This window comes from Pyrus communis, chromosome 4 (genome assembly GCF_041283825.1).
Source record: "Pyrus communis isolate YQ-2024b chromosome 4, ASM4128382v1, whole genome shotgun sequence".
NCBI lineage: Eukaryota > Viridiplantae > Streptophyta > Magnoliopsida > Rosales > Rosaceae > Pyrus > Pyrus communis.
The window spans coordinates 20,942,845-20,953,832 of NC_142568.1; the positions used below are offsets into that span (position 1 = coordinate 20,942,845).

Consider the following 10,988-nt stretch of genomic DNA (forward strand, 5'->3'; position numbering starts at 1 on the left):
TCTGGGTAACGCTCTTTGTGTTGGTGAAGTAGACACAGATTGAGAACTAGGTATAGATTGGGATGTCTTAAAAGGAAATACATGTTCATTATGAATGACATGCCTAGACAACAATAACCTTTTGGTAGGTATATGAAAACACAATACTCCTTTGTAACCTACTGAATATCCCAAAAATACACATTCATCACTGCGTGCTTGGAGCTTATTAACATTATAAGGTCTCAAATAAGGAAAGACTGCAGAACCAAAGACCTTTAAAGACCCTAAAGAAGGGGATTGTCCAAACAACTTCACATAGGGGGATATCATGCCTAAAGTCTGACTAGGCATTCTATTTATCAAGAAGACTGCATGACTACACGCATGAAACCAGAACTGTTGAGGTAAAGAGGCTGCACTCAGTAATGTCACAGTAGTTTCGACAATATGTCTATTTTTTCTCTCAGCAAGACCATTCTGCTGAGGTGTATATGGACAAGAAACAAGATGCAAAATACCATTGGTATCCAAGAAGGTCTTAAACACTTTACTCATGTACTCTCCCCCTCCGTCAGATTGTAAAGTCTTAATACTTGTTTTGAAATGATTCACAACAAAAGCATGAAATTTCACAAATACAGTGTACACATCAGACTTATTAACAAGTGGAAAAATCCAAGTAAACCTTGTGCATTCATCAACAAAAATTACATAATATCTGTAACCTTCCACAGAAACAGTAGGTGAAGGTCCCCAGACATCAGTATGCACCTTTTCGAAAGGAATACTGGACTTATTACACTTGGAAGGAAAGGGTTGTCTAGACATCTTACCCCTAATACAAGCTGAGCACAACTGAGAACACTTATCTAAAGAAACAGAAATCTGAGAGTCTTGAAGCATTTTTAATTGAACCTCATTAGTGGGATGCCCAAGTCTATGATGCCAGATAGATGTCTTCACAAGTTGCCCCAACAAAGCTTGAGGTGTATTATTCATTAGCTGAGAATATTTGTAGAATTGCTGCTGAGGAATGTAATACAAGCCACTACTACTACTCCTTCCTTTCATGAGGATTTTCTTGGTTGCCTTGTCCTGCACCCAAAAACCAAATTCATCAAGTATAACATAGCAATGATTATCTTTGCATAGTCTATAAACCGATAATAAACTAGCTGCTAACTGTGGAACATGCAACACCATTTGAAGAGTTAAAGATTTAGAAGAGGTTAAAAGAGAACCCAAACCAGTGTTAGCAACAGGAAGTCCCTCTCCATTGCCAACTGTAATCCTGTCATTGCCCTCAAAAGGTGTCACAAGTGTCAAATTATCAAGGTCAGCAGTCATATGGTGAGTAGCTCCTGTATCTAACACCCAATTTGGCTGTGAAGAAGACACAAAATTCTGCTGAGCTTGGGCAGTAAGTGCAGTCAGAGAAGAAGCTGGTTGATCACCTTGGTATGCATAATTGCCTCTGTGATAACAGTTGAGAGCAGTATGGCCTTTCTTTCCACAAATTTGACATGCCATAACTGGAGGAGCAGAACTGGAACTTGCATCATACCTTGAGTAACAATTAGGAGCAGTATGGCCTCGTTTATGACAAATTTGACATTCAGGAATCAGTGTTGGTTTGGAACCATTATTTCCATTCCACTGCTGCCAAGGTGAACCACCTTTAGATCCAAAATTAGAGCGTCCATTATTATTTGTGCTTCCAGCAAAGGAATTTGAATTCCCTGAGAACCGGCCATTATTGGTCCCATTATACCTAGGCCTGTTGTTACCCCTTCCATTATTTCCTCCATAATTCTGATAGCCCCTATTATTCTGAGAATTTGCATTATTTTGTTGATGAAACTGAGGAAGATAAGCCTGAGACACAAATTCCCCAGTGGACCTTTGATTATTATTCTGAGAATGAGCATTAGCACCACTGACAAAACCATAACCACCAGAAAATTGTTGAGCCGAGCTTTGACTCTGTGAAGAATTAGCATTTGAAGATTCACCATGGCAGTACATGCCCGACATAGGAAAAGTCATTGTAGAGTGGGAATCTTCAGCAGTCCTCTCTGCAGCCAATAATTGAGCTCGAAACTCTTTGAGAGAAATAGGAGTTTCACGAGCCACAATTACAGTACGGATCATGTTAAATTCTGCTGGCAATCCAGCCAAAGCAGCAACAATAAGATCATTCTCAGAGACCACTTCTCCAGCAGCAAGAAGTTGATCCTTAAGAACTTTGATTCGCAACATGTATTTCTCAACACTATCCGAACCTTTCTTAATTGTCAGTAACTCAGTCTTGAGATGATTCACTCTTGCCCGCGAAACAGTAGCAAACCGATCTTGCAAATTCATCCAAGCTTCATGTGCAGTTCGACTACCAACAACATATTCAACTGCTTCATCTCCCAAAGTAGCAAGCAATAGACTCACAAGAGCTCTATCTCTTTTAATCCACTCCTTATAAGCTGCTGTAACTTCAGTAGTGATACCACCGTCTTCAGTAAAGACAAACTTTGGTGGACATACAGATGTACCATCGAAATGATCAAACACATCATTTCCTTCAAGGACAGATCGAAACTGAAATGACCACTTCACAAAATTATCCTCCTGAAGTCTAATGGTTAACATTCCAAGTAGACTTTCAACCTTCACCATATTCATCGCCATTACTCCAAAAATTGAGAAGAACACAGTAATTTCAACGACACAATCAACCGCAACAATCAAGAAGCAACAAAGAGCTTCGTGCTCAAACCAATCACCAGTAATCAAGGAGCTTCGTGCTCAAGAAACAACCAATACTTTGCAATTTGCTAAAATCAAACAATTAGAGGCTTCGTGCCCTAGAAATCAGCAACAATCAAGAAGAAACAACAAGGAGCTTCGTGCTCAAATCAATCACCAGTAATCAAACAATGATAGGCTTCGTGCCCTAGAAATCAGCAACAATCAAAAAATAACAAGGAGCTTCGTGCTCGAGAAATCACCACATCAAGCCACACATCCAAAATTCTTCGGGACGGCGAAGTAAGAATTCCACAATTATACTAAGCAACATCTCAATTTTGAAGATCAAAAAACCACACAGAAAAACCTGATTTCGCAACAACGATCAAAGATCCCGATCTGAGCCCCAATCTGAGCGTGATCAAGATTCAGCCGCAGAAAAACCGTAAGCCTGACGAACTAACCAGGATCCTCTTCACCGGTTTACTGAACCTCAGCTCTTGATACCATGATAACTATGGCAGATTAAGCCATGAATCTCCATCAAAAAACAAGAACGAAGAACAACGAATATTAGAGCAGAGAGAAAGAATAATGAATATCTTGCAAATGTTATTGTATTGTCTAACTGAAAACAATTGCTTACATATTTCAGTATATATAGCTAACCAAACAAAACTGACAGCTGTCAAAACTTAATAACTAAGTTAGCTAAACACCTTAACCACCTGGCTAACTTATACAAACATATGACTAAAATACCCATGTACATATACTCGGTTAATACCTTTAGTTCTATTTCCCAAAAGTTGGTTGTCTCCCTCTTATTTTTTTGAGCGAGTCCTACTAGCACTCATCTTTCCCATTAATATTGGTGAAGGTAAGAAGTTACTGATATGCATTATTAACCATATACACTTATGCAGTGACATATTATTGTTTCAATTTAGATTTAGATTTTATCCTGTATCCACATATTTATTTTAAGAATTTCATTATTATTAAATTTGGAGCCAATAAAATTCCCAGATATTCTAATTGACAACCCTGCAGTTCTTCTTGATCTCGCCCTGTCTTCCTGTGAGGGCATCAATAGATCCCATTTTCACCATGGCTGCTCCTAACTTAATAGCCCATGCAGCACCAGATACGGCATTGTTCCTTACAATCCCGGCCGTCGACCGGCTAGTCAGAAGCATTTGATCCGATTTAAACATGCCCTGGTGGTTCTTAAAATCAGTATATATTATACTTATTGTCAAGCTTATGTGGTGTCAGAACATGAAACAGCACAGTTTTTCGATCGTCGGAGGGGTACCTTGTATTTTCTTTTCTTCTTCTTAATCTTTGTGACAAGTGTTAAAGGAAAAGAATTCACACAATCTGTACAAACTGGAGAGCAGGAATGTTGCATGTGGATGCCACGTCCTGGACAGTTTGGAATGATGCATGTGGATGCCACACCCTGGACAGCAGGGATTTGCACGTGGTTGCTGCATCATGGATTCATGGGCTTGGTTGCTGCATCGTGGGCAGCAAGGATGCCATCTGTTTTTGTATTGTTTAATGTATGCGTGTATGTATATGTATATATGAAAGCTGCTTCCATTTGCAGCTAAACTAATCGATCAAATTTATTTGATCCCAAATTTAATAACAAGAACATTCGACCAAAAAAAAGGGTCCTGCGTTCTTACAAAGAAAGGATGGCGGAGAAGGTCATGAAGGTGAGCGTGAGGGATTCAACGATGGTGAAGCCGGTGGAGGAGATGCCTCCGAGAGCATGGTGGTTGTCCAACTTGGACCTGGTGCGTCGTGTCAATCACATGCCGAGCGTCTACTTCTACAAGCCTGATCAAAACTGTAGGTCAAACTTGTTAAACCCCACCCTCAAATAATTTGTAATTCCATAATTTCCCCTAGAGTTTTACGAGATTTACAAATTGGACCCCTATCCTATTCCAATCCAGACCCTCCATTTAGATTTCCCCTCCCCTGTCCGTTTGCCATGTGGCACCACTTAACTCATCCCTTATCGCTTTCTCTTTCCCATCGAGTCTCTCAACTCACTCACTCCTTTCTCTCTCTCTCTCTCTCTCTCTCTCTCTCTCTCAGTTTAGCACTCTCTATCTCCGATCAAACCCACACACTGTGCACACCCTTAGAGACACCCAGACGACGACGCAGCAGCAGCACCACCTTCGTTGACCCTTTCTCACTCTCCCTTGTCGCTGTGAAGCACGGCGAAGCCTAGAAAACACTCCGGCGAACCCCAAGACCCTCGAGGGAAAACTAGCCACCTCCGACGTTTCACGGTTAATCGCATGTACCAACCTTTCCCTCTCGTTGCTATTTTTGTTTCGCTAGTTAGATCGGAGGTTAAATCGGTCAATCACCATCAACCGGAGCTTGGGAGGCTCTGGCTTCCTTCCCCGAAGAGAAACAAAGGCCCAGGGCCTTTGGGCCTAAACCCAAGCCCAAATCCTTGTTTCTCAGGCCTCCGGGGCATGTGTGGAACTTGGGTCTTCGGCCTGTGGAACTTGAGCCTAACCCATTTATTTATTTTATTTTCTAAAAGCCCAAAACCTTTTAGTTTGGGCCAGGCTTTCAGCCCAAAACCAAAGGGCTTCGGCCCGTGAGCCTTTGACCCAAAACCCTCAAACCTAGGCCTTTGGGCCTTAGAACCCAGCCCATTGGCTAAGCCCAGAGCCACTGAACCCAAGCACAAAAACCTAGGCCCAAAACCTGGTCCAAACCCTAGCCCAACCGCTTGTGAGCCTGCACGTGTGGGGTACATGCACCACGGTCCACAGCAGCGCTGGCAAATTTTTCGACGACCCAAGGCAGTGTGTGGTGGTGCGTGAAGGCACGTGGTCGTACCTGAAGTCCATTTTTATGTTTTTCGACATCTTGAACTCAATTATAACGTCCGTTTCTGAAATTCAATCGTTTAAGTATAGTTTTGATAATTGTACCATTTATGTGCTTAGGTGCAACTATTAGCAACGATTCCGTCATTCCTATTTCACACGGTTCTTCGACGACGGAATATATGTGAGTGGACCCATTCTAAAATGCATGTTTTAATAATAGAAATGCATTATGCATACATGAAAATCATGATTTAATACTGAGATATTATGTTATACTGAGAATATTTTAGAATATTATATTTTATCGAACTGATGTTCTTATAGTATATACGATGGATGACTATATACTATTTATGAACATGCTTTTACACACTTCTTTATAGTATATATGATGGATGACTATATGCTATGAATATGTTTTTGAGATATATGTACCTATGTTTGGAAAGACTATGTTCAATGATTTTTTTTGTTCGTATCTAGTGGTCACTGTTCTGCCTATGAGCGAAGGAGAAATAAGGCTGAGAGAAATATATGGTTGGCAGTAGGTATATGTTAATGGCTTCGGGCCGAGAAATACTGATATTGATACCACTAGCTAGCACGTTATATACGAGATATGTTTCATGAAAGGTTTTATGGCATGCTAGGATTTTCAGAAAACTTATTACATATTATGCTATTGTTTTCATTAAACTTTGGGGGTTAGTATGTTGATAACTGTTTCAGTATTATATATATATAAACTTGGTTCACTCGTGTTTGTTTTGTACCCTCAAGATATAGGAACGAGGATTACGAACCGAGCTACGAGGCATTCCCTTACCAGTGACATCGTGCCATCCCTTCTGCTTTGACTTCATTGTAATAGCATTTTCCGCTTGTACCCTGAATTAGAATACGCTCTGAACATGTCATGGACTATCATTATGTTTTCATTGTTGGTAGTTGAATTATTTATATCCCTATCTTCACGTAGAAATGAATAGTCACATCCTTTTATTTTGCTATAATTCATAAGAAAAATTTATATTCATGTTTCACATATTCTCAACATTTGCATTCATTAAATGGTTTTCGTGATCCTCAGATGTCGATCAGCATGTGACCATCCCTATGTCTCACGGACATCGAGATCAGAGCGTGTCTTGTGACAAGTGTTAAAGCAAAACAATTCACACAATCTGTACAAACTGGACAGCAGCAATGTTGCATGTGGATGCCACATCCTGGACTGTCTGGAATGATGCATGTGGCTGCCACACCCTGGACAGCAGGGATTTGCACGTGGTTGCTGCATCATGGGCAGCAAGGATGCCATCTATTTTTGTATTGTTTAATGCATGCGTGTATGTATATGTATATATAAAAGCTGCTTCCATTTGCAGCAAAACAATCAATCAAATATATTTGATCCCAAATTTAATAACAAGAACATTCGACCAAAAAAAAAGGTCCTGCGTTCTTACAAAGAAAGGATGGCGGAGAAGGTCATGAAGGTGAGCGTGAGGGATTCAACGATGGTGAAGCCGGTGGAGGAGATGCCTCCGAGAGCATTGTGGTTGTCCAACTTGGACCTGGTGCGTCGTGTCAATCACATGCCGAGCGTCTACTTCTACAAGCCTGATCAAAACTGTAGGTCAAACTTCTTCGACCCGGCGGTGCTAAAGCACGCGCTATCCAAGGCCCTCGTGCTCTTCTACCCCTTGGCTGGCCGTCTCAAGCAAAACGGGGGCCGTTTGGAGATCGATTGCAATGCGGAGGGCGTGCTGTTTGTTGTGGCGGAGACCACCTCTGTTGACCTTGATTACTTAGGCGACTTTGCACCCACTGACGAGTTCAGCAACCTCATTCCCTCTGTTGATAGTTCCGTTGGCCTTTCCTCTTATCCCCTCCTGGTGTTGCAGGTATGTACTCTATATTTAAGCATGTATATTTGTTTTAGTGGCACTTACACTTTGAGGTCCTCTTATGCCCTTCTAATTACTTCGAAAACCTATGGGGATCGTCTATTAATAAAAATATAAAAACTGATTCTGATGTGTTGTAAGAATAAACCGCTGTAAAATAAAATTGTTAAGTGTTTGATAAACATTTTTTTTTGTAAAAGTGCTTTTAATAAAAAATAATAAATAAATAAATAAAAAAAGCAGTGCCTGAGTATTTGGTAAAATTTTATATAAATTGCTTTGAATATGTTAAATGATTAAAAATGATATAGTATTTATATGTGATATAATAATTGTCAAAGACAATAATATAGAGGCAAATATTGTAATTTTGTAAAACATGTGGAAGTATACTTACCATTTGAAAAGTTCATTAAATGAGCATAGATACTGCTTCTGCTTTTCTATGTTTTCTACTTTCATTGATAGCAGTTTATAAAAAGAAAAAAAAATGTTTCCTGGAATTGCAGAACCACACGAGACGAGAGACCCATTAATGAAGAGAAAAAGAAAACAGTCAAATGCAAGAACTCACAACAACTCGATCTCTATAGATCTTAAATATGGCTTTATTCTGTATATTCAGGTCACATACTTCAAATGCGGTGGAGTGGCAGTTGGTGTTGGTATGTCACATTGCGTAGCTGATGGAGTTTCTGGTTTCCACTTTATAAATACATGGTCGGAAATGGCTCGTGGTAATCTTGATGACCTTACAAATATTCCGCCATACATAGACAGGACATTACTTCGTGCCCAAGACCCGCCTCAGCCTAACGTTGAGTACCAAACTTTTGCAACCCCAAAAAAACCTCTCTGCAGCACAAAAGACGGTGGTGTTGAGAGCACAACAGTCTCAATGTTCAGATTGACGAGGGACCAACTCAGTATCTTGAAAGCCAAGTCTAAGGAAGATGGGAACACGGTCAACTATAGCACATTTGAGATATTAGCAGGTCATGTTTGGAAATGTGCATCCAAGGCACGTGAACTTCCCGTTGATCAAAAGACCAACCTATATGGTGTTGTTGAGGGACGTTCCCGACTGCAACCCCCACTCCCACTTGGTTTCTTTGGCAATGTGATTGTCAATGCTACCATTATTTCCACGGTGGGGGATCTCCAATCAAAACCAACATGGTATGCTTCAAGTTGTATTCGCAATGCTATATCGCAGATTAACGGCAATTATTTTAGATCAGCAATTGACTTCCTTGAGCTTCAGCCTGATCTTTCAGCCCTTGTTGTCGGGGCTGATTCTCGTAGGTCCCCTAATATTGGAATAAATAGTTGGGTTAGGTTGCCATCTTACGACGCTGATTTCGGATGGGGTCGACCTATTTTTGTGGGACCTTGTGGAATTCCATTTGAGGGGACGGCTTTCGTATTAGGAAGTGCAACTAATGATGGGAGTTTATCAGTCGCCATTTGTCTGCAATCCAAGCATATGAAATCATTTTCAAAGTTGTTCTATGACATACAAACAAGCAAATGATAATTTGGCAGGGGACTTGCGATTTTAAAGATGCTGGATCTGAAGATTTGTTGTTTATGGTTTTTATGTGTGTTGCTGTAGTATTTTTTGTTGGCCATGTTATATCTTTGTATTGGTTGTTGAATGTCTTGTTTGTTATGACTGTTATTATGATCAGAGTTATGTTTACGTATTTTGCTGTATTTATTTGAGGGGTTTTTGAACTTTAATCCTTCAAGAAGATTAAAATTTAATAAAAATCTGGTGTTAGATTGAATATTGATTTTAGTCCCTTAATATGTACTTAATTCAAATTCATATTATATTTTTGTTTTTGTATTTAATAGATAACTTATTTAATGTTATTACATTAAATTTTAAATTTATTATTATACACATTTTAATTCATTGATTTTGTTTAACTTTCTTTAATTAGTGTACCTAAATGTTCGTACCATAATATATTTTACTAAATTAGTGTACCGAAATGCCCGTACCTAAATATATTGTGGGTGTGCTGTTCTTCTTCTCCTTCCCCTTTTGCTATCCTAAAACCGCTCTCGTCATTCTTTTCCTCTCCAAAGTTCTGATGACAAAACGACGACGTGGCCTAACCGATTCAGAGGAATCAGAATGATGACGACCCTTATCATCGACACGAGCACAGAATGGTAACATCGATTCGATTATAACTTTGTTAATCGCATGGATAAATCCTGATTAGCTCTAAGGAAATCTTTATGAGCAATATTTTGGTAATTGGTTTCGGTTCAAAATTACATTTGTATTGTTAAATTACTTTGTGATTCAATTCAATCAAGTTTTTGTTCTCACAAGTTTGTGGTAAAGTGGAAAATATTTCAGCCTCATCTTTTCTCATAGGTGAGTTCTCAGCATCCTCTCGTGCCAACCGGAGGGAGAACGGGCGATTTAAAATTCTTAGACACGTTTTGAGGTTTGAGTGTGTGTACATGTGCATGGATATAGAACATACCGGTTTAGCACCACCTTCACACTTGAGAAATGAAGAGGAGAAAATATTAGGAAATATAGATTTAGTTGAAAGTTGATGAACACGAAGAGTTTGTCTCTAATTGAAACAATGAATGTAACTCTTAAACTTCTTCTTGTATATAAGGAGGATTCGACTTCCAACTTTTGTTTTGCAACAAATCAAATGAACTTGATACTTTCATGTTTAAATATAGTTTAAATTTTATAATTTTATTGCCGTATTCATGGCATATCATATATCCTAGTTTTTAGAGATTTTTCGTATAGTCGTATCGTGTCATATCGTATCACTATATCTGCATCCGTGCTTCATATATCATCAATGATGATGCACTACATATAGGAATGCCAAGGTGTTGATGTCCCAAACCTAGCTATCGCGTGTCATTATGTGTATAAGTTTCCATATAACGCCACATGATTGATTTTGATCACCCCAACATTCGCATCCCCGTTTTATATAAGTCCTATCCAAGGATGAGATGGATCAAAACGACCAGAATTCTTATCATATGGGATGTCATTTGCTTTTGGAGGTTCATACAGTAATTTGCTTTAAGCATTCAAATTTCAAACAAACAAATGAAACCCTTCAAATCTACACAAATTTTAAATATTTTTATTTTTTTTTTCATTTGATCACTGTTAAATTTGCTAAAGGTTCGATCTTTGTAATACTTTCACAACAAATGTACTTAACATATAAATCAGCAACACCAAAATCTAAAATAACCAAAATTAAGAACTCAACTCACCATATTGCTATCAAACAAAAAATTATCCAAAAAAAAAAAAAAGGCAAAAATTAGAAAAATAATTTTGCACATTTTTCTCTCCTTCATTTTTGTCCACTGATTATTCTTTAATTTAATTAATTGAAGGGCAAACAATACGTAAGTGTGTAAATGAAAAGTAAAAAAGTTGTGAAACTTATTTGCCAACAATTAATATTGA

The 10,988-nt window shown here is 38.8% G+C and overlaps 1 protein-coding gene across 6 annotated transcripts; it reads left to right on the plus strand.

Moving 5' to 3' along the window:
- Positions 1 to 4,340: 4,340 nt before the first annotated feature.
- Positions 4,341 to 9,297, plus strand: LOC137723088 (shikimate O-hydroxycinnamoyltransferase). 6 transcript variants are annotated; one of them, XM_088692953.1, is made up of 5 exons: positions 4,341 to 5,590; positions 5,715 to 5,778; positions 6,378 to 6,461; positions 6,688 to 7,504; positions 8,133 to 9,297. In XM_088692953.1, exons 4-5 carry the CDS (start codon positions 6,941 to 6,943, stop codon positions 9,039 to 9,041), a joined length of 1,473 nt encoding a protein of 490 aa, XP_088549079.1. In that variant the 5' UTR covers positions 4,341 to 5,590; positions 5,715 to 5,778; positions 6,378 to 6,461; positions 6,688 to 6,940; the 3' UTR covers positions 9,042 to 9,297. The 6 variants fall into 6 exon arrangements, with proteins under 6 accessions (XP_088549079.1, XP_088549077.1, XP_088549080.1 ...); XM_088692951.1 differs by having other exon boundaries at positions 6,378 to 7,504; XM_088692954.1 differs by lacking the exon at positions 6,378 to 6,461.
- Positions 9,298 to 10,988: the final 1,691 nt, after the last annotated feature.

Excerpts from the sequence above, each read along its gene's own strand:
- LOC137723088 (XM_088692951.1), top strand. The coding sequence starts at position 6,941 with ATGCGTGTATGTATATGTATATATAAAAGCTGCTTCCATTTGCAGCAA. Across the intron at positions 7,505-8,132 it reads ATCCCCTCCTGGTGTTGCAG|GTCACATACTTCAAATGCGG; the intron begins GTATGTACTCTA and ends CTGTATATTCAG.